The sequence below is a fragment of the Poecilia mexicana genome, unplaced genomic scaffold, assembly GCF_051168715.1.
Source record: "Poecilia mexicana isolate PSO_F unplaced genomic scaffold, ASM5116871v1 scaffold_14, whole genome shotgun sequence".
Taxonomy (NCBI): Eukaryota; Metazoa; Chordata; class Actinopteri; order Cyprinodontiformes; family Poeciliidae; genus Poecilia; species Poecilia mexicana.
The window spans coordinates 23520607-23544496 of NW_028263383.1; the positions used below are offsets into that span (position 1 = coordinate 23520607).

Sequence of the window (23890 nt, forward strand, 5' to 3'; positions counted from 1 at the left end):
TTAGCCTTCCTGTGTTTATTCTGTAGACTCCAGTACAGAATAGACCATTGTGTGTCATCAATCCATCAGTGAAAAAATTGTGACCTCCATGGGTGAAAAATATAAAAGATGTACATTTTTTAAGTAATTATGAGTTTTTGCATATCACAGACTGCAATTTTTTAGGTAATAGGAAAATTGCAACATATTTAGGCCAACATCTTCAACTAGTCGTGGATCCTTTTAAACACTAAGCATGAGAGGAAAGAGGCTTTGGTTAGAATACTGCCATCAATGACAATAAAACAACTACTTTAATTCAACTTTTAATATGCATATAGATCATAAACCATTATAATTAATAGTTCATGTAGAGGTTACTGCTCTCTGATTCACTCCAGCTGAAACTTTTCACTTCTCCGTGGCTTCCGTTTCACTTGGCAGTGTAGATTCTTGTTAAACTGGATTCCGTGTGACTAACTTCTTTAAAGCTGGAAATAAAAAAAACAGGAAAGTGGGTGAGGCAATTCAAGATATTTATAATTATTTCAATGATTAAAATTTCTGGGCGGCAATGGTGCAGGGATAAAGTGCTGTTGAGGACTGAGTTCCAGACTGTTGACCTTTGCTACATGTTTTCCTCCTCTCTCACAACCCGCTTTCCTGTCTGACCACTGTCAATCAAATAAAGGGACTATCAATCAAATAAAAATAAAAATTGTTTAGGGAAAAAAAAACCTAAAATAAATAAAATAAATAATTCAGTTTCAGCATCAAATAGATTTAGGTCTGGTGAGTGTAAACTGCAGATTTAAAATCACATGAAAGGAACTACATTTATAGGTGTGTGTGTGTGTGTGTATGGTTGTTTCTCCTGTCTGTCTCTGTGTTGCCCTGAGGCAGACTGGCGACCTGTCCAGGGTGACCCATCCATCCATTTTCTAACACCCTTGTCCCTAGTGGGGTCGGGAGGGTTGCTGCTGCCTCTCCAGCTAACGTTCTGGACAAGGGTGTTAGAAAATGGATGGATGGATGGATGGATGGATGGATGGATGGATGGATGGATGGAGAGCTACATTTATCCTTTTATAATTAGAAATTAAAACATTTATCTACAAAATTACAAAAACATGGAAGAAACGTATAAAACAACGTGAAGCTTAGCAGGGTACATCTATTGCATACAGTATCCTACAGGCCCCCTTCAGATTTATTTTGTTTTTGCCTTTTCATCCTACACTTAAATGTTCCAGATCAACAAACACATTTTAAGATTAAAAAATATGAGTAAATACAAAATGCAGTTTTCAACTGACTTCATCTAAGAGAGGAAAGCTACCCAATTCTACCTGGCCTGCAGCCTGAAGTAGACTCTACCCTCACTAGGGCTGTTTTCACACAGGAGTTGGTGGGCACAGCTCACTACTTTTAAACTAGTTATTGTCTATATATTGTACCAAGAGCAAAGAGCATCATCAGAAGCTGGTGGTTTGAGCAGGGGAGTCCTGCAAAAGAAAAGAAAAGCAAAACCAAACCAAACAAAGTCGGGGTGGGCAGGCAAGTCGGAGAAGCGCCAGTCTGGAGAGCAGAGCTGGATGAAGAAGACAACTTAGCTCCAAGCCAGCTTCAGCTCCTCCCACCCAGTTCCTTCTCTCTCCTCTCCCTCTCTTGACGCACCAGAGCAGGCTGCTTATATAGCCAAGATGCGCTGGGCCCTAGCAGATCCTGGTCCCGCCCCTTCTGGCAGCTTTGGGACAAACCGCAATTAGTAAATGACGGATGCCTCCACGTAGAGAGGAGGGGGACGTCACACTAAGTTTAGTGAAAAGGATATTGAAATTTTTTTATTTTTTTTAAAGAGAGTTGCAGCGCCAAGGGGCTGACCTGATTTGGGCCACACAATTTTGCGTCAGTGTGTTTTAGTTGGTCATGCTCAAAAAGCTTCATTTATACACTGTTTAAGTGATGGTCAGGATCATTCCCAGGTTAAAGCTGCAATACTTAAGGCATATGAATTGGTCCCTGAGGTGCATAGACAGAAGTCGAGGAACTGAAAAATAGGTGGCAAAACTTATTTGGAGTTTCCAAGAGATTTGGGAGATTAATTATAATTGGTGGTGCACTTCTGCTCAGATCAAAACACTTGATGACCTCTGTAATTTAATGGTTCAAGAACAATTTAAGAATTTTGTTTCTGAACATATTGCAGTGTATATTAATGAACAAAAGATGACCCCCCAATCTTGGAAAAGTCTAGAATTGTCCCCCCAAAAAAAATCATTGAAGAAACGTTTGCATTTAAATAATATCAATATGAAAAGGCAAAAGAAACAAAGAACAAACTAAATCTGCCATTTATTTCGGAGCACAATAAGAATTAATTTTTAGGTCCCCCCTACCATTGTTAGAACAATGGTTCAGTCCAACTTGAAGGAAGAGCAACAACAGCGCTGAACGGCACATGCTAGTCAGAGCTGCTGAAGTGAGAAGCTAGCTGTTAGCTGTTAGCTGTTGCTCTGCAGCACAAACATAAAACCTTCCAGTAAGTAAATACTTAAAGCAAAAGACATGTAACACCTTTTACTTACATTCACTGCTCAATAAGAAGAAACACATTAACAATAAAAATCAGACTGTAGTTTATTTTATTACTTTGGCTGAATCATAAGCTGCCTCATTAGCAAAACTGCTACACTGCTTTCATAGACTTAAGTTTTTTTGTTAAAAGTAGCAAACATCTAATTCGTATTTAACTCTTTAAGTTTTAGTTAATTAGAAGAGTTTGAAATGGGAGGGAGGGGCTGAGGAGTGGCCGACAGCTCTATGTTTGAGCCGAGAACAGAGAAAAAAACAGAAAGCTGCCTTTATTTCTCACTGTCTTCAATGTAGAGCCTTTAAAACCACAAAATAAAATCTGAATATTTTTCTATATAAACTCTGGTACTTTTAGTCTTATGTTTAAATTATATTTCCTAGATATTCATTTCTATCTGTTTATTTACCCAGGACATGACAAAATTAAAAAAGGCTTAAAGATAAAGCAACTTAACAAGTTATAATTTAAATAGGCCATAACTTGTATTAGGAGCCATTTCAATAAATCAATGTTTATGAAGAATTTTATTAAGAGCAGTTACTCATTGAAGCTTTTTTATTTAGAACCTTAAAATTTTGTAAAGGTGTAGCAGAGATTAGATCAGTGAGACTGAACAAAACTCGAATAGAAGCAACATTTGAGCTTTAGTTTTATTTCTCAATAGGATGCTTACTGAGAAAAACATGTTTGATGTGTATTACTAGTCATTTTTGGTCCTGCAGCTTAAATGTGGTTTAAAAATCCTTTAAACCATATTTTACGTTACATTTCACTGCAACTTTACCGACCCCCCCCCAAAATTGGTCTTAAGAAATTTTCTCGTTTATGGTCCCCCCCAATAATGAGATGGGATCTACACCCTCGGTAGGGGATGAGCGATAAAGATACCAATTGGATGAGTGCTTTAAATTGGTGTTGAACGCATTCTGGAGTTTTTTTTCAGACTTCAGTAACTGGAAAAAATATGTAATTATTGTCAGAAAAGGTCAATGGAAGAAAGACTGTGCTGTGATGAAATCAAGAAACAAAAATGTATCTCAATTTAAACCAGCAGCACTTGCTCTGCATAATTTTTTTAAAATGTTCCAGACAAAATCACTTAGGTGCCATTAGAAGAAGTACTTGATTTGAGTTCAAGCCATTTCTTATGGGAGGACAAGTGTCTTTAGTAGGGAGTGACGTCAACGTGCCAGTTACAATCTTGAGAGATCCAGGTGCATATGATTCATTCGTCCTGGCATCAGTTTTACCCTTTTCAGATGATTCCGTATCTGTATCATCTATACCTATGTTGGGTAGGGGTATATCTGTGTTTTGTGTTACAGTGCATAAGTTTGACGAGTTGTTTGAGGGAGAAGTAAAGATAGGTGTTCAACCTGCTCTTCCTCTAGATGGTGTCTCAGTGATTTTTGGGAAACAATATAGCTGGAAGAAAATTCTGGCCTAATCAACCAGAGGGTCCAGTTGTTGTTTCGGTACCTTTGATCAGCAGTGGCCCAGACAAAAATGAAGAATCACACCCTTAAGTTTTTCCAAGCATGTGCTGTGACACAGTTAATGAATACATCCAGTGCTACAAATCTTAAAGACTTGGAAAAAGAGACACAGATGTCCTCTTTTTGCTTGTCTAATGTCCATGTGTGTATTTCACAGTCTGATCTGCTGCAGGAGCAAAGATCTGACCCTACATTGCAGGACTTGTATCAGTCTGCTTTATCAGATGAGGAGATACAGAACCATGTTGAAAACAAGGCATTGTTAAGAAAGTGGGTGCCATGTGGTGACAGTATTATTGAGGAGCCAGTTAATCAGGTTGTTGTCCCTTTGAAATTGCATGATTTGGATTTGCATCTGAACCACCACAAAATGTTTTGCATTATGTTAATAATGCAAAACAATAATGGGTTTAGGCAGAGACTCTACTGCTACACAGATGGCTAAAGGGAAATTATCATCTTCCCAGGAAAAGATGAAGCGTCTGTCAAGCAAAATTCTCTGGGCCATATGCAGTTGTGAAACAGCTGTCGGGACAAAATTATCTTATTGCTAGTCCAGAACAGCGGGAGAAACTGCAAGCAATTAATGTTAACCACTTAAAACCATATCATGTTCATGCTCAAACTGTATTGGTGGATGAAGTTCACCCTGTGTGTATTAATAAATCAGTGACATCTGCTGGGAACGAATGGAATGGAGACGGGTTGCTTGCTTACAGATTCAGCAATGTTAACTGGTTGATTCAAGAACTCTGAAGTACTGGAATACTTGCCTGCAACTCTGACATCAGTCCAGTTATTTACCATTTCGGGAAAAAACAATATTAAAAATCAAGCGTGCTAAATCTAACAATTTTTACACTAACCAATTATCCTGGGGAATTTATGACGTAACAAGCTATATTATTTGCATAATAAATGGTTGCTTAACTTCACATTATGCTCCAAAATTAACCAGAATCTTGTGTCTAGCTTTTGTTAGAAATCTTACTTCAGCTGTGATTGAAGTAATGGTTGAATCCAGGAACATGGCTGACTCCTGCTCTGACTCTGCCAGTGACTCAACCTGAGGAATAGAATAATACAACCAAATGTTATGAGTAATAAGTACACAGAATATTTTTGATTGTTATTTTGCTAATTTATTTATTTTAATCATGCATGAATGTTTGCAGTTCACATCATGCTAAATGTAAAATCTATGATTTTGGTTCTATTAAAGTTACTGTTTCACAAACATTTACTGTTTTTGATTATAAAAGATATAAATGTTGCTTTTTTCAACAACACGAGAGTTAATTAGAATTCAACAAAAGTCTCTGCATGTAGACACCTTTTCATAAAGTTGCAAAAACATGTAAGGAATTGCAAATTACAGAACAATTAAAGTTTCCTCTAAAATATAAAGTTTTCAAGTACAAACTTTCTTGTCAAGAATAAAAATTAAAACAAAAAAAAACAATCCTTTTTGTTGCTGTGAATGTGTTACAAATACATTGTCATTCCCACATTGAAAATATACCTTCAAGCTGCAGTATGCAACTTTTACAAAAATATGTGTTGTATATATTTGTTGAAAATGTCACTATTTCCTGACAGCATAGTATGGAACAGCTAATCTGTGGGGAAAAAAAATCAAGCTCCTTCACTTACTCCCAGTGCTACTGTTACAATCTGCAGAAATGCACTTCTCCCAGTAAAAATAGCCAATCAGAGTAAGGAAAATCATGTTTTTTGCATATTTGTTAAAACTATTGCTATGTCCTGACAGTATGAGACAGATTATCTGTGAAAAATTAAGATCGTCTGCCTTCTGCCAGTGCTATCTAGAGAAATACATTGCTCAGTCAGCAGCAACCAATCAGAGCCAAGAAGGTCTGTGCTGTCAATCAATCTCATGTACACACTGCTCACACACTCCCCTTTACTCTCTTCTATGCTACAGCTGGTTCACCACAACGGAGCCCACCATAAATGGGCACCCAATTTTTTAGTTAGCATGGCCACTGATCACGGTGAATAAAAGCCTTTCCATGAAACGGTATGTTGTTTCTCCACCATTAGCACATTGAGCAGCGTGCACACAAGCATGACTGACAGCTAGGGATGCTCCGATCAGGTGTTTTGCTGCCAATTCCAATTCCGATCACCCATGAGGGCCGATCACCTGGATTAGTTGTTAATTTTTCACTTTTGGTATAAATGCTGCTATGTGGTCTGGCAAAATGGAAAAATTATCTGCCAATAAATTCACCTAAATTAGACATAAAACATGCAAAGTACTTGCAGGTACAATACAGCAGCTACTTAACAGTAAGGTTCTCAGTATTCTAAATTATACATTAGTTAACTAAATCTCACAACACTGCCTATATCAATGTCAAGTAAAAGAGGAAAACATTCATTCAAAGTCAAATCCAGGTTGCATCAAAATAAACAAGCCTGACTTACAAAACTTCCTGACAGCCTGGCTAGCTGTTCTGTACTGGTTCTGATTGGTTGTTTCTGACCGAGGGAGGAGGCAGAGGAGATCCATTTTTTTCCAGAGATTATCTGTCTTATGTTAGGACATAGCGAATGTAAAATATGTTTTTTCTTTGTTTGAGTTACCTGCTGCAGCTTTAAGCAACTGTTCAGTATGAGAGTTCACTGCCGTGTGGAGCAAAAATGGCGCTACATCTGTAAAATATCAGATACATAGCAGAGAGAGCAGAACCAGCGTCTTACACCGCTAGCTCTTGACTTAAATTATTTTTTGGGTTATTTGTTTAGCTTTCTGACTGTATCGCTCATCTGGGTGAGTGTTGGTAGTTGTGCGCTGCTTTACCTGCTTCTGGCCGCCCCAGATGTCTTTTTTTTCTGCATTGAGCCTCAATGTAGCCAAACTCAGTTAAGTGTTTGTTTTTTAAATGTCACATTAGATTTGTTGTGTTTATGCATTTTGACATGCTTCACCCTGAGGTAATTTTCTGCCCCAACACGCAAACTTTCCCCTTCACTCTCACAGCGTTATAGGTCCTCATCACTTCGCTTAGGATTTGCTGCTGAGCACATGCGCAGTGTGAAGGAAAGAGGAGATAACTTGCACACGCAGGCTGAGAAGTGAGATACAGGTGATCGGCAACAAGTTGTTTGCCGATCACCTCTAATCAGTTGTTTCTGACTGAGCGGTGTATTTGTCAAAACAGAACTGGGACCACTGGGAGAAGGCAGAGGAACTACATTTTTTCCACAAATTATCTATCTCATATAATGCTGTTAAGTTACATACTGTTTTATCATTTATTTAAGAAACAATTTATTTTCAAAAATACTTGAATGCACTTAAATACTACACCACAAATTAAGAAACTTGTGAAATATTTTGTCTGCAGTTGCTCAGAGTGAAAATGGCAAAATTTGAGTTTTAGGTATTTGTTCTATGAACATTAACCTTTTCACTATTACGTGGTAAGACAGACGGGTCGGTAATAGGAACTGCTCAAGTCTGCAGTTTGAGCAGTTCCTCGAACTGCAGACTCACAAATGCTGCTTTTCAGCTCACAACACACAAGACTGAACATTCTCAGTTCAAATTCAATTCATATTTTAAAATATGTTATTTATCAAAAGGTGGAATTAAATGTTGTGACTCATTATGGTTCTTTAGTTTTTGTACAATCTGATGGCTGTAGGCAGGAAGGATCTCCTGTAGCGGTCTGCATAAAAGCAAAATTGAAGAAGCTTCTGACTGAAGACACTGTTTTTCTATGACAGTCTCATTGATGCTCCGGTTTGTCAATTTTCTTGATTTTCATGTAAAATCCCTCTCTGATAGTTCCATGTGTTCCTAATAGAGCATTTCACTCTCAGACAGCAAGCTTACTAGTGGTTCCTAGATTTTCTAAAAGTATAACGGGACACAGATCCTTGAGCCAACAGGCTCCTCTTCTCTGGAACCAGCACCCAATTTTAGTCAGTGAGGCAGACACCTGGTAATCTCTTAAAACCAGGCTTAAAACTTTCCTTTTGATAGGGCTTATAATTAAAACCTTAATCTAAAAGGTTTTAATTAACTTGACTCCCTACTCCCCCAGTCAAGGGGGGAGTAGAGAGAGGAAGAGTGCTTCATTTAATTACCCTTTGGGATTATTACAATTTTTTGTGAATTTGAATCCAATATGTGGGGTCGGGGAGAATTACAGCTATCTCAGTAGTCATGCTGCAATAGGATTAGGCTTCTGGACAAACTGACCACTTTTCCTCAATTTCTTCTTCTACTACTCTATAATTTGAACTATTTGCTGCTATTTCAGCTGTTAACTTTATGCTTTCTCTCAATTTTTGTTTCTCTCCATAGAAGCTACACCTGGTCTGGAATTCTGTTGATGCCTTCCTGGAGGGGAGCATCAGCTGAGATAATGCTGCCAACAATCAAATGTTCTTCCTCTACTGCTATTAACTTTTTACTTTTCATTAACAGAGAAAATATTCCTATATCATGTCTTCTGTTTTTTGTGTCTCTTCTCTGTCTTCTTTATTGTGTCATGTGCTACATGACACAATAAAATGTAAAATATGATCGAAATTGCTTCTCAAAATAATCTGAAATATATATAAGAAACCACCACTGTTGCACCATTAAACATAGCAATTGAGGTAATGCCCTGACGGTAAATAACGCTCAACTACGAACACTGACCAAGGAGCAACAAGCAAGAAGTAACCAAGCAGAAGGCGCTCACCGTGACTGTTTTCACTCTCTATCCCAGTACATGAAGCCAGGCAGTCTGACACCATGAACAAAAACAATCAAAGAGCAATGTGCATGCTCTGCGTGCTCTTTCGTTCTTGTGTTTTAGTTATTTGTTAATTTAAATATCAACGTACATAATTAAATAAAATAATGATGCAGTGTAAACAGAGCATTACAAGAACAAAGAACGGGTGTTCTGTCAGGTCAGATCGTCATACGCTTAGCACGAACTCACGGTGTTCTGTCAGATCAGCATACGTTGTCAGATAGTCGTACGCTTAGCTCAGATATGCATACGCTGTCATTACCATATGATTTTATTTAATCAGCAACATAGAATCATGACGTAGATCATTATTAACAGTTATTAACAGTTGTATGGCATCCAGCTGCAGCCAGACCTGCTTTAAACACACTTTGAAACCATGACAACGCATGTATATCTATCTAGTTATCATATTATGTCATATTATAAACAATTTAATGACTTATTTTCGTCATAACTTGTTGCGTATACTGACAACTCCACTGACGGTCGGACTTCTTAATGCGCATGCATGGTACTCACTGCATGTATGCTATCCTGACAGCGTACGGCTATCTGATAGAACACCGGCAATATCTGTCAGACACGTCATTACCATAAGATTTCATTTAATCAGCAACATAAAATCAAGACGTAGATCGTCATACACTTTGTTATTAACAGTTGTATGGCATCCTGACTTAGCGGTTAGGTGAGTTTTACACGGGCGTGTGTTGTAGCTGACTCCAGCAGGAGCCAGACCCTGCTTTAAATACACTTTGAAACCATGACAACGCATGTATATCTATATAGCTATCATTGAAAACAATTTAATGACTTATTTTCGTCATAACTTGCTGCGTATGGTGAACTGACAACTCCTCTGACGGTCGGACTTCTTAATGCGCATGCGCAGGCATGGTACTCACTGCATGTTTGCTATTCTGACAGTTTATGGCTATCTGATAGAACAACGGCTCTCAGTGAGTGACACTCCAGTCCTATCTAATAAGTAAAGAGCCGTGAAGAATCGACTGTTTCTGAATGTCACCTCACTATATTGCAGACTTTTGGACATAGCGTTGTCCCATATATGCGATAAGTCAGTCTACACCTCCGCAAAATAATTCAGCGCAGTGAGTGACAACATTTTTCATCACAATGCTTATGTGTCTCTGTACAGCTAGCTTTGCTAACATCACATTAATGGAGCTTACCTTCTTTGAGCTACTTTTCTAAGTGACGAAAAAGGTTAGACGTTGTCCCCACCGTCTGTGAAAGCGAAGCGATGTTGAGTTAGCTGTGGCCATCGGATTTCTTACTATTTATGCAGCGCTATTATATTACTGACGATTAGACAAACATTTTCTGCCGCTGAGAGAAAACCACTGCGCATGTCCTGGAGCGCCGCGCGAGAGTGAAAGGTGGGAGGGGAGGGAAAGGGGGGAGTAACAGAAACACGTAGTCGCTTGGATTTTAATCGGTGCGTTTTGCATCCACTGAAAACAAAGATGTTAACAAATAAACTGGACAGTATGCTGTACGTTTAGTGGTATTTTTACAGTTGCGGTCTCGACTGGTCTTGAAATAAAATGCCGAGTCCTCAGCGCCTGAGACCGACACAAGACCGAGACCAAATGCGGTCGAGTCTGAGATGAGACCGAGATCATCAAAAAATGGTCTTAAGACCGGTCTCGAGACCAAGACCAACTTCGAGTACCACAACACTGGTCATGAGTTTTTAGGGTTTTCTCCACAAAAGAGCTGTTGGAAGGCTCCTTTTGTCTTTTTCTTGTTAGAACCTTTTACATTTTGCGTTTGCTACACTAGGTTGAGGAGCACAGAGAGATGAGTATGGCAAGTAACATTCCAATAAATTATTTTTACCTGTATTGTTTTAATAATGTTTGAAAAAAATTGTTTTTATGATAAAAAATATATATATATAATAAAAATGTTTGATTAAAAAATCTATTAGATTTATTATTTTTGCATATTTTTTTCTCCTCATCTGCCCTCCACTTTCTGAGTCCCATTTGTGGCCCTGAAGGGGCTGCAGCCTCCAATTTGAAAATCGCATACTAAGTCAAATTGGTTTTCTGCTAGTTTTTTCTCTCTTGTGCTCGGTGAAGGCGGACGCTTTTTTCCTCTGCTCCCTCCCTGCCCTGGTTGCTCTGTTTTTGTCCTGTCTTTTTCTGTATTTTTGGAGCCTTTCTTTGCACATCATCCAAATCTACAAATTATGGATCTGGTCAACTGATCTCTCAATGCAATTAATCAAATTTTCTCGATGAGAAGACTGGACACGAGAGCCCTTTTGTCCTGCGGGGACAAACCCGGCGGGATTCACCCTGGATTTATTCATGACAACAGGATTTCTGCTGTTTGGAGCTTGTGGACTCCTGGCTTATCAACAAATTTGTGACGGACTTGGGTGAACTAGCGAACACTCAGACTGTTGGTGTGGATGGAGATGCAAGTTGGATGTGAGTCTTGCTGAGACTCACAGCCCAGCTGAGAACTCCAAAACTCACTAACGGAATGGAATCGATCTGAAATTGAAACCAAATTGATAGATTTGGTTCAGTGGAACGGCCAAACTAATTTGGATAATTGGGAACTGAGATGTACCAGAGAGACTTTAGGGAAAATAGAAATTTATAATCTACCCGACCTAAGAAATTCTGTATCTGAATTGACTTTCCCGTGTTGCCTTCTAAGGGCTGCATATTTCCAATCACCTTGAAGATATTTAAACATAACACTCCTTCCCACCTCAACCCCTCCTGTTATCCAAACAGCTGTGCAGCTGAGCGCTCCCAAGGACATGCCTTGATAACAACATCTTATCAGACTTCTGCCGGGAGGCTGAGCAACATGGTTTCATGGCCCTGTGATGTAACCACCTTCAATCATGTCTTTGTTTTGCCCTTCGTTTTGTCTGAATGTTGCCATGTGTCCTGTTTTCTTTTATTTTGTTAAAAACTGTGGAATACTCACTTCTAACCCAGAAAAGGAATAAAAAACACTTAGTTTTTTATTATTACTTAGAAACTGTGGAGTACTTATTACTTTTACAAATTTAGAGCACACTTAGAAAGTCCAGAGAATACTTACTTATACTTATATAGCATCCCAGAACAGGGATTAGAACTTGGAACCCAGAAAAACTACCTTAGCAATTACTTTTTAGACTCCTATTCTTCCAACCCAGAAAAGGAATTAGACCAGAAGATACTTACTTACACTTATCTACCAACCCTGAATATGAGTGTCTAGTTTATTTACTTTGGATCAACATTAGATTATTTTTCTTCTTTTGCTCTTTCCTTTGGTTTGTTATTTTGTTTGTATTTCCTTTTAATTCCTGTAAAGCACTTTGTATTGCCTTGTTGCTGAAAATGTCCTGTATAAATAAAATTACCTTTACTTTTAGTTTGAATACACAATGGATCTTAATATGAGGGATGACATACAATGATGTTTGAATACTGGGTATTATGCTAGTGTTGTTACCTCCAAATGAGAAGCTTGCTGGCAATGTTTGATCAGCTCCATGGCTGTGCCGAGTCTGTTTCTGATTAACTCCATGGACCCTTTCTGAGCATCTGTGATCTGGCTGACCTGACACCTGAGAAGAGAGTGTTTGGCCTTGATAGACTTCAAATTTTCCAGGATCCCAGTCACATTTTCCTGCACAGAAAATCATTAGCCCAACTTTAATTTTAAAGTGTTAATCTCTACTTTACTATATTGCAGTGAGTGACTATTTCAAAGCATTCACTGTTTTCCATCATTCAGATTGTTATGAAACAGATAATCTGTGAATAGATTTATCTCCTCCACCTCCTCCCTGAGTTACTATTGCCGCCTGAAGAAATGTACCACTCTCAACCAAAAACAACCAATCAGAGCCCAGAGGAGGATCTTGGCGATGTCAGCCAAACTCATGTACTCATTGCTAAATGTGGTAATGGTAGAGAAACAACTTCCCCGTTACAGGAAAACCGTTTATCTGCCGTCATTGGTAGCCAATGGCATCAGTGATGGAATGCTCACGCTATGCTAGCTGATAGCCTGGCTCATATCAGCTGTACCAGGCTAGCATAGCCTGAGAATTCACAAGAAGCTATGCTAGCGCTAGTGTAACAGAGAGTAGAGGGGAAAGAGGATGAGCAGCGTCACACAAGATTGTGATTGATAGTGCTAAGGTCCTGGTTCTGATAGCTAGTTTCAAGGTAGCACTGGGAGAAGGCAGAGGAGCTTAATTTTTTTCACAGATTATCTGTCTCTTACCATACTTACACAACATAGTGACTATTTTAACAAATATGTAAAAAAAAAAAAAATTATAAAAGTCATGTACTACAGCTGTAACATATTGTAATTACTATGGGGCAATGGCCTAAGTTATAAACCAGACAGAGGGTAGTGCCAGTGGCCTCATGTAATTTTTGAATAGGAGGAAAAATATGATCAGCTGAACCTTTAAATTACCTGCTTCAAATTGTCGTACAATTTGCAGTTTTGTTTACATTACAGAGGATGTTCAAAAACCTCAATTAATACTGTTGTCTATGTTCCTGTTTTCCAACAAATCTGACAATAACTGAGGAAAATGCATTTAGAACCAGCTTAAGCACATACATATTGTCTTATAAAAAACAGAAATATTGGGAGAAAGACAGCTTTCTGTGAGTTATCACCTTAGCAAAGCTTCCTCTCTCTGAAGCACCGTTGATAAAATCCAGCTTCAGCCGCCTTTCAATGTACTCCAGGTCTGCCTCTGACTTCAAGAACTGAAATGATACGAATACAAAAAAAGGTTTTTCTCTCAAAAGATAAAAGGCACCAAAGTGGAGCTGTGGAGTCTTCTTGACGATGACCAATTTATTATTCAAGCATGTACCTTTCAGGGTTTCCCCACAAAAACTTCCTAAGCCCGGTGGTCGGGGCACCGTGGCGGTCCACTAAGGTTTTGTATTAAAAGATGTTAAATTGACATGAAAGGTAAAATATTACTGGATAATTATGTTACTGGAAGACATTGCAGACAATACTTAAACCCACAAATACAATTAAAATAAATATCAATTATTTGCACTTCTGTTAATCCAAATTTAGTTATTCAATAATTCAATAATTAAATTATCTAAAAATATGATGCAATGCTTATCACATTTAGAACCGACCCAAGGCATAAATGAACTGAGATTATTAATGCAGTTAAATTTGATTCAATGGTTTCAGCATAGATAAATTAAAAGATTATAAATTCTTTAACATTTAAAATTTAAGATTTTAAAGGAGCTGGCAAGTTTTACAAGTTTTGTAAAAGTTCAAAGTACAATCTTCATAGTTAGATTGTTTTGTTACCATAGCAACAATCCGATTCTCTCAGTTTAATCTTTGAGTTTTAGCTGTTCATTAATGCATCTTGGTAAACTACAATTAGAATTGATTGCTCGGTCAATTCAACTAGCGCCTCTCTCCCAGATTTCACTAAATCCATGTTGAAATGCTGTTAGTGGTGCTGATGTCTGGAGCAAGAGGGGCCCCTAAATCAAATTCTAGCCTCATTCACAGGCACAAATCTTGGGGGTTTCGGGGGGGTCCGGACCCCCCCAATCTTGGAAGTCTAGAATCCTCCACGGGCTGAACCCCCAGTCCATAGCACACTGGCTAACCGGTGTGAGGACAACTTCCTGAAGGACTGGTCCCCACCAACTTTGGCCTGACGAGACAGTCCCCACCAATATTTCCTGCTCCTTTCTTCTTCTTTATGTGCCTGCATCCATGTGCGGACAGTAACTCGGCAGCAGCTGCACACTGTATTCAAAGCATTAACAATTAGTAAATTATTTTTAAAATTCCTTTGTAAAACATAAATGCCAAGTCCGCTCAGTGATCTAGTGGATTGCACATCACGTGACTTACTGTGCTGTTGCTTTGCAGTGAGTCAGGAATATCGGTGGTCGAGAAAATTACACAATCAAGCAAAGAATCTGAAAAAGGGACGCAAAGTTTTCATATTAATTGAAAATGCAAGATAACAAGGTCAAAAGGGAATCACTTAACAGGTCTGTAAAAAAGCTTTAATTAAAAAATGTATATATTAAAGTGGAGAGGAGGTGGGAGTCACGTGATGCACCCACTGCAGACGTGTGTCGGTGAGCTCCAGGTAGACCTCAGCAGTGATGGCTTTATACTGATGACTACATTGCTCCAAATACTGAATTAATTCCTGAAACAGTGGACAAATACTTACTATTCAAACCTGACTAATTGGTGCTGAAACCTAGCCGTTTTAGAAAGTTTTTCGTCGACTCGAGGGAGAGTCCTCTCACGTGGAGAAGATGGCGACTGAGCAAGATAAAACCAACATTGAAATCCCTGATGAAGGCTATCCGTGAATCGAAAGAAGAGCTCACTGGGCATATTAATCAAAAAACAGATAGTATCCAACAGTCGCTAACAAAAATAAAACTGTCATTATCAACACTGGCTGAACAGGTGCAGGAAATGGAGACCAGAATTGGAGCTAACGAAGACAGCCTCGCTGATGCACAAGCACGTATACTAAAAATGGAGAGGGATGTAACTTTCCTGAAGGACAAAACCAACCAGGTTTTCCTCCTGCTCTGGAAAACCGGAGCAGGAGGTCAAATGTCAAAATCATAAACATCCCAGAAAAGTCAGAAGGTACCGACATGGTTGGTTATGTGGAACGAGTAATCCCGCGGCTTCTTGGGGAGGAACACTTCCCAACCCCGGTTACTATCAAGAAGGCACACCGCCTGGGGAGACCGTCGGAGCGGACCAGACCTATCCTCGTGAAATGTCTGAACTTCAGGGACAAAGACAAAGTACTTCATTTGGCCAGGGGCAAAGGAACAGTGCAGTTGGATAATAAGACTAATTAAAGCTCTGCGGAGCCTCAAGCGGCCCTCGCAGCTCAGCGCCGCTCAGGCCTATAGCCACCGCGGATGTTCCAGCACCGCCTCCCGCCAGCCACCGCCGACGCTCGCGCGCCGTCCTCCATGCGATCCGCTTTGATGCCTTCGGCAGCGTTCCCTGGCGATGCCCCCAAAATCTGGAGCAGATTGGGCCATGTGGCAAGGAGATACAGCTGTTTGATTAACCTAGGGGGCGCAGTGGAGTCAAATTGCAATTAAACTCTATTGGGCTCCTTAGAGGTTCACAAGTGTCACTCATAAAAAGTCTGGTGTAGATCGGATGATGTGTGTGTGAATAAGAGACGATCGTATGCATATGGCGAGGGACAGCCATTTGGCCACGCCTCTACGGGTAAGTAGGCATTGACAGAGTTCATCTTCATGTCATTTTATGTCAGTCTGCCAGGATTAAACCCATATGAATTAGAGAGTAAAAGTAAGACATACAGTAGAAAAAACAGGTGACTTCCTGTCGGAAGTGGGCGGGGCTAAGGCGATGTCCTCAATCGACCACCTAACTGTGATGAGGGCTGGTCTATAATGAGACATAGAAAGTCTGATGCAGCTGTGACCTTCTATGTGCATGTTATCTCACTTTAATGATTTATGGCGAATAGTCAAAGTTTGGGACTTAGCCACGCCCACATGCTTTGACATACAAAAATTCCTGTGATAACTTTGGACCTTTAATGTCTCAACTCTCTGCTGACTGAGTTTGAAGTCTGTATCTCGAAAGCTGTAGGAGGAGATAGATCAGATACCACGTCTATGAAAAAGAGGAAATGGCAGATTTTGATCCAAAATGGCCGACTTCCTGTTGGGAAGAGACTTTTTTGTAGGTCCTGACATTATACACATGTGTACCAAGTTTCATACATCTAGGTTAAAGCATGGCTTGGGGCTGATTATTTAAAAAATTCTAGGGGGTGCTGTAGAGAAATTAGGCCACGCCCATCAACGACTATTATGGATTCTGTTCGGGGATGAATAAGGATGCATCCTAGTGAGTTTGGTGCAGCTGGGCTGAAACATGTGGAATCTAGAGCCAAACGTATGGCGGCGGCGTTACCTCTACTTCGCCGCGCTGCCACGGCCACGCCCTCTACTGAAAACTCTTGGCGCTTTAAAGCAAGTGAGACCAACATGTTATCTGTCATCCAACACAGAATCATCTTGATTAGGTCGAGAGAGCCAGAGATGGAGCTTTACAAGTCAAAAAAAGGCACTTCCTGTTCTGAGGGGGCGGGGCTTAGATGACGTCAGACTATGACGACATAGGATCGTCAGGCATCCCACCAGGATCAGTCATGTCATGTTTGGTGCAGCTGGGCTCCAAATTGTGGAATCTAGAGCCAAATGTATGAACATGGCGTTATAGGTCACTTCGCCACGCCGCCACGCCCACCTGCTCCATCAAAACCAAACAGGGTTGGAATCCACGACACACTAACATGTTTTCTGTCTGTGGACACAGTTTCATGTTGATTAGGTCAAAGGGGTCAGATAGCGACCGTTCACAGTAAAACATGACACTTCCTGTTCTCAGGGGGCGTGGCCTAAGTGATGTCATTTGACCATTGGGTATTGTAGGGGACCCGATGATGATCAATCACTGAAAGTTTGGTGCCGCTGTGAGTTTTTGTGTAAAAGTTATAACCGTTTTGTTTTTCATGGCGACTAGGTGAACTTTGACCCCAGGTAACTCCACTTAGAAAAAAAAAAAAACGCCAAACTGTGATAACTTTGGATCGGCCATGCCTTATGAACGATCTGACCGAGTTTGAAGCTGATCGATCGAAATCCCTAGGACAAGTTCGATCAAATGTGAACCCTGTAAAAGGCCAAAATCGGGTCAGAATCGGAACTTCAATCCAAAATTGCGGACATTCTGTGATACTTGCACTATGACATTAATTGTAAATTCAGAGTGTCTTGGGGAGCTCTACAAGTGTACCAAATTTCAAGTCTCTACGATAAAGTAAGTGAATAGGAAAGGGTCTTTTGAAAGTTGCTAGGTGGCGCCCTTGAGCCGTTTCTGTTGCGATTTTTCCGTGGACCTTAAAATACGTAAATTTTACACGGGCTCTATGCCCCCGCCAAGTTTGGTGAGTTTTTGAATATGATAAAGCCTCCAAAAAGCCAATTCATTTGGCACAAGAACTATAATAATAAACAGCACAATTTCAAGAGGCCTTCGCAGCGCTTAGCTGCTCGGGCCTAATAAAACTGTTAACGGTAAAATGAGGTTACACAAGATAATCCATAATTACTAGATATCGCTGAAATGCTAAACCATATGAGGCACATATGTGTTTGATTATAATACGTGTACACTAGGTAGATTTTGTTAAGTAGAGCTAATATAGCTTTTGAGTATTTTTCCGTTTTTTCTTTTTCTCGTTGGAGCAATCATATTATTCTTTATCAGAAAAATTGTTCTCTGATGAGGATACCATAAATGTTTAGAAGAAGTGGGTTAGAGTTTAACCCACAATTTGTTGTTGTTTTTTTTTTTTTTTTTTTTGTTTACTCGGGACTACTGGAGCCCCGGCGCTCCCGTTGCGGGAGAACCGGGGCTCCAGTCGTCCCCAAAGGGTTAAGTGTGGGTTTTCTTCTTTATTTTTCTTGGAGTTTGTGGGACACTCTCTCCATGAGGTTCAATTTGTGATTAATCAAGCCTGTAAACTTTTAGCAAGGGTCAGAGATCTCTTTTTTTTGCTCCAAATTATATATCTCGTGTTATCACTTAGTCAGAATATTTTCTCACAATATCTAAAATGAATAAGACAGGACTACTAAACTGTATATCGTTGAATGTTAGAGGGATTAAAAACCCCATTAAAAGGAAGAAAGTTCTAACATACTTTAAGAAAAACACAGACATCGCCTTTATTCAAGAGACCCATCTCACAGATGTAGAACATTTAAAGTTACGCAGAGATTGGGTTGGTCAAGTATTTTATTTTTATTTTTCATCTAAAGCCAGAGATGTAGCCTTGCTTATCAATAAAAACCTCAGATTTCGGTTAAATTATATGGAAAATGACAGAGCTGGCAGATTAATTCTGATAGATTGTGTACTAAATACAGAGTAATACTTGTAACTTTATATGGCCCAAACTTAGACAACCCAGAATTTTTTAAAGATTTAACTCTAAAACTAGCAGCGGTTGAAGCTCCATGTATATTGTGTGGCGATTATAACCTGGTTCTAAATCCACCCATGGATCACTCCTCTCCTAAATTCGCTGCACCATCTAGATCTGCGGTAGCTCTCGCTCAGGGAATGAGGGAATTGGGATTGGGGGAAGCATGGCGTTTACATAACCCAACCAGCAAAGACTACTCGTTCTATTCCAATATCCACAACTCATATTCAAGAATTGATATGTTATTGACCTCATTCCCACTTGTGTCACAAATCAAAGCCTGTTCTTACTCAGCAGCCACAATTTCAGACCATAACGCTCAAGGCTTACATGAGGGGGCAAATTATTTCATATAAAAACAAACAAAAAAGGAAACAAATTTCTCAACTAGAAAAAGATATAAGGACTTTGGAAATTAACCATTCAAGAACAAAACAACCAGAATTACTGAACATTTTAAAGCAAAAACTGATTTCATATGACAACCTGTGTAGGTAAAGTAAAGCTGAAGCAGCAATGGCAAGGACAAAATATCACTACTATGAATTTGACAATAAAACAAGCAAATTACTGGTGTGGCAGATAAAAAAGGAAGATAATGAAAAATTTATTCAGAGTATTAAAACAGATGTTGGTAGACATTTAGAAAATACAAAAGACAAATTTGGAATTTAAAAATATTATCAAACATTATATAAATCTGAGCTTGACAAAGGTAAAATAGACATAAATACATTTTTGAAACAATTACATTTACCTAAGATTAACACAACTGACAAAGACATACTGGATAGTGAGATAAGTGAAGAGGAGGTCCGTCTTGCTATAAAATCATTACAAAATAATAAAGCCCCAGGGCCAGATGGTTTCCCAATTGAATACTTCAAAACCTTTTTAAGCAAATTATTTATCCCTATTACAAATATGATCAAAGAGGCATTCCAAAGGACAGAACTTCCTCAATCCTTAGAACTTGCAACAATAACATTACTCCCCAAACCTGGAAAGGATAGACAAAAGTGCGGTAACTATAGGCCCCTCAGCCTTCTCAACGCCGATTACAAGATCTTGTCTAAAATAATAGCATCTCGACTGGAGAGAATAATACCAAAAATTATTCATTCAAACCAAACAGGTTTTGTTAAGAACCGACAGGAAGCAGACAATATTAGGAGGTTGTTTCATGTTATTGATAATACTAAAAGGAAGAGGTACCCCCTGGTAATACTTTCTATGGATGCTGAGAAGGCATTTGACAGAATTGAACCTGATTTTCTATTTGAGGCTCTGAGAGCTATGAATTTTGGTGAAACTTTTATTAGATATGCAAGAACATTCTTTAATAGCCCCAGATCACAGATTTTGACTAATGGTGTTCTGTCGGACCCCTTCTCGCTCTCCCGAGGCTGTAGACAGGGCTGCCCAAGTTCTCCTAGCCTATTTTCTATTGCTATAGAACCATTGGCAATTACTATCCGTTCTGACTTATCTATTGCAGGTGTGAGGGTAGGAACAGATGAACATAAACTTGCGCTATATGCGGACGATTTATTAGTATTTATTTCTCAGCCATCTAAATCTTTTCCATCTTTGCCGACATGCTTTGGGTTATACAGCTCAGTTTATGGCTACAAAATCAATTATTCCAAGAGTGAAGCGTTTCCACTTAATATGATAAAGCAGGAGACACAATTGCTACCTGGTTCATTTAAATGATGCCCGGATGGTTTTGCATACCTTGGCATTAATATTAGTTCCTCGTATGATCAGATTTACCAAACGAATTACACGTCATTAATTAATAAAACTAAAGCAGAACTGGAACGATTGATTGATCTCCCACTATCTTTGATTGGCAGAGTTAAAACAATTAAAATGTCTATATTACCTACATTTATTTACTTATTTCAATGTGTCCCCTTAAAAGTTCCAATGATATTTTTTAAAGATTTGGATAAAGCAATATCTGTAATTTTATGTCAAAAGGAGGTCACAAGAGTTAAGCTTCTCACTTTACAGGCTCCTTATGCTAAAGGCGGATTAAATCTTCCAAATTTCAGAATGTATTACTTGGCCTCCCAGTTCCGTATTCTATGGATGTGGATTCATTCAAATGGTAATGATGTGAGGTGGGAACAACAAGAACTAAAATCCGCATCATTAGCAATTACCCCCTTCCTGAATTCTAAAAAGCAACTCTCTAAAATCACATCAAATCCTTTAATTTTAGCTACCTATAATGCATGGCTTCAGTTACATGCCCTCTTAAATCTAAACAGAATTGTTGGTTAACACACCACTTAAAGGTAACCCTAACATTCCTCAACCTATAGCAGATGGTCTATTATAAACGTGGGTCAGAAAAGGCATTAGCTCAGTTGGCGATCTTTATACCAACAATGTCTTTGCCAGCTGTAGTCAATTATCTGAGTTTTATGACTTACATAGGCACAATTATTTCAAATATTTGCAGATCAGACACTGGATTAAGAGCCAAGCAGAGATATTTCCAAATAAACCAAAGGAAACTCTCCTTGAAACATGTTTATTAGATGCAAATGTACCACCACAAAAGGACTTATTTCTTGTGTTTACAAAATTGTTCTTGATTACTCACCAGCTTGAGAACAAAAAAAAAATCTAAATGGGAGTCAGACTTAAACTGCAAATACGATGACAAAAACTGGAGCAGATTACTAAATTCATCTCAAACAATATTAATATCAACAAAAAACAGACAAATTCAATTTAATATTTTACACCACATATATTATACCCCATACAGGTTGAATAAACTGAATGCCAACATCACTGACAAATGTCAAAGGTGTAAAATGTGTGTAGGGGATCTTCTTCATATGCTTTGGAGTTGTATACACTTGCAAACCTACTGGAATAATGTAACTCGGATAACATCAGCAGTTTGTGAGCTTTCTTTAGATACTGCCCCAGGATTTGGATACTTGGAGATGTTATGTCCTTGAAATTATATCCTTGCAAGAAACACTTTGTTTTGTTAGCATCATCTGCAGCAAAAAAGTCTATACTTAAAAATTGGAAATCTGTGGAACCTCCAAACCAGAAACATTGGATCAACAAACTGTTATACTGTACTCCTGAAAATGTTTTCACTCGATATGGGGGACATTGGCTAAGTTCAACCGGATTTGGACTCCCTTTCTGGACCTTCTAACCAGATTAGATCTGAGAGACTGATTTGTATTGATCTTTACTGTCTTATTTCAATTCTTATCTTTTTATTTTAATTCAATATTTTTGTTGAATTTCTTTTCTCTTGACTCTGGCCTTTCAAAAATATGTGATGTGTTAAATATATTACTGTATCTGTTATTACATGGAGAGAGTGGGTGGGGTGGGTGGGTTTTATTTTTGAAGTGTTTTCACACACACACACACACAAAAAGAAGGTAGTATTGTACACTTGATGTAGATTTTGTATGGCTGAACCTTCTGAATAAATATATCTGTACAGTAAAGTGGAGAGTAGGTTAGCTATGCTAGCTTAACTTTTATCAACATGGACCCTTGCTGTGCAGTTTGGAGTACTGTATTTCAGTTCAGTTAACACAAAATAAGGTGAACTTCACACATTTTCTGACAGACAATCAGGAGTGTAGGTGTTTAAGTTAGCTAATCAACCACTGCAAGGCATCACTTTGGTGTTTTTACGTACTTTTTTGTGTGGGAAATGTTTTGTGTTCTTTTAAGTGTTAATTCCAGATGCACTTGAACGTATTCTTTGCTCTGCGCTCCCGGGGCCAAGTACACCTCGCTGCAGCAAACAGAAAGGGGCGGGAACGGACCACTGTTGTGAGTGAAACTCCTTCCTTAAGATGAAGCTATATCACAGATTTCAAAAGAAAATTAAAACGGGAGACCGCGGATAATATAGGAAATAGCGCCTCCTTCACTTCACTTCACATGGCAACGTGTCTACACTTGACATGAGGCTGACAGACTGGGAAAAATAATACAATCACCCGTTTTTCTATATTTTTCCCAAAACTAATTGGATTGAACATGGCAATATTCAGATTAATCATCAAATAGGATGAAATATTTCATAAAGCATATATGAGCCAAAGTTTGTTAAATTTTAAACCATGGCTCCTACAGCAACAATTACGTAAAATTAAATTATTGGTCAATATAACAGAGAAATTTGTTTTGTTCTTTCTTGTGTCTTTACAGAACTGACAGAATCCAAACTATTGATTTATATGCAGAGAAAATATATATTTATTTTACATGTCCAGTTTTCAACTACATCTCAGCTCCACATTTTATGGAGTCCAGTAAGATGGAGTTAGATTTGTTTCACAATTATTCAATCAAAAAAAAGAAAAGAAAAGAAAAACATGTCAAACAAAAAAAAAAATCTTAACTTTTTAATCATAAAAGTATTTTTTTACGAAAAAAAATTTTTTAAAGATTTTTTTTTCTTTTTTTGATTGAAGTCACTAATTTTTTGATTGAAGCTTTTTTTTTGGTTGAGTCTCTTTTTTTTTTTTTGGTTGAACTTGTTTTCTTGCTTATAAAACTTTATTTGCTTTGGCGAAGCTTACATGAACATTCTACATGAACATTATACACGAACAATGTTCCACATTCCACAATCGGAACATTCTGTTCCGATTGGTTAGCGCCGACTAAAGCGGATGACTCCCTGAGATCTCAGAATTCTGTCCCGAACTGCAGGACTTCGGTGACGGGACACAGAATGTGATGGTAAGTAATCTTCACAAAATTACACCGTTTAGCAGCTACTAAAGTGTCCACCCTGTTTCAAAGAAGAAATCTTACACAACTTATGACGACAGTCACATATTTTGTCTGCCGCGATCCCCGGTAGCATATTGTGCTAGCTAATGTTAGCACTAGGTAAAGTTTATAAACCAGGCTTGTGTAATATTCGCCTGTCTTTATGTTGAGT

General features: G+C 38.7%; 1 protein-coding gene and 1 long non-coding RNA gene across 6 annotated transcripts in view; one reads left to right on the forward strand and one right to left on the reverse strand.

The window, feature by feature from the left end:
• Positions 1-23890, reverse strand: part of ska2 (spindle and kinetochore associated complex subunit 2) — a 24592-nt gene continuing 702 nt past the window's right edge. For 3 of the 4 annotated variants that reach the window (XM_088012379.1, XM_088012381.1, XM_088012382.1), the window contains exons 2-5: positions 13538-13630; positions 12348-12524; positions 5063-5137; positions 290-470 (exon numbers count right to left, since the gene is read on the reverse strand). In XM_088012379.1, coding sequence (XP_087868505.1) covers positions 465-470; positions 5063-5137; positions 12348-12524; positions 13538-13630 — 351 coding nt within the window. In that variant the 3' untranslated portion in view covers positions 290-464. Of the gene's footprint in view, positions 471-5062; positions 5138-12347; positions 12525-13537; positions 13631-23890 lie in introns of all 4 variants that reach the window. The other variant, XM_088012380.1, reaches the window with a different exon arrangement.
• Positions 23544-23890, forward strand: part of LOC148155556 (uncharacterized) — a 4772-nt gene continuing 4425 nt past the window's right edge. The window contains exon 1 of one of the 2 annotated variants that reach the window (XR_015765229.1): positions 23544-23685. This is a non-coding gene — a long non-coding RNA (uncharacterized LOC148155556). The remainder of the gene's footprint in view (positions 23686-23890) is intronic. The other variant, XR_015765230.1, reaches the window with a different exon arrangement.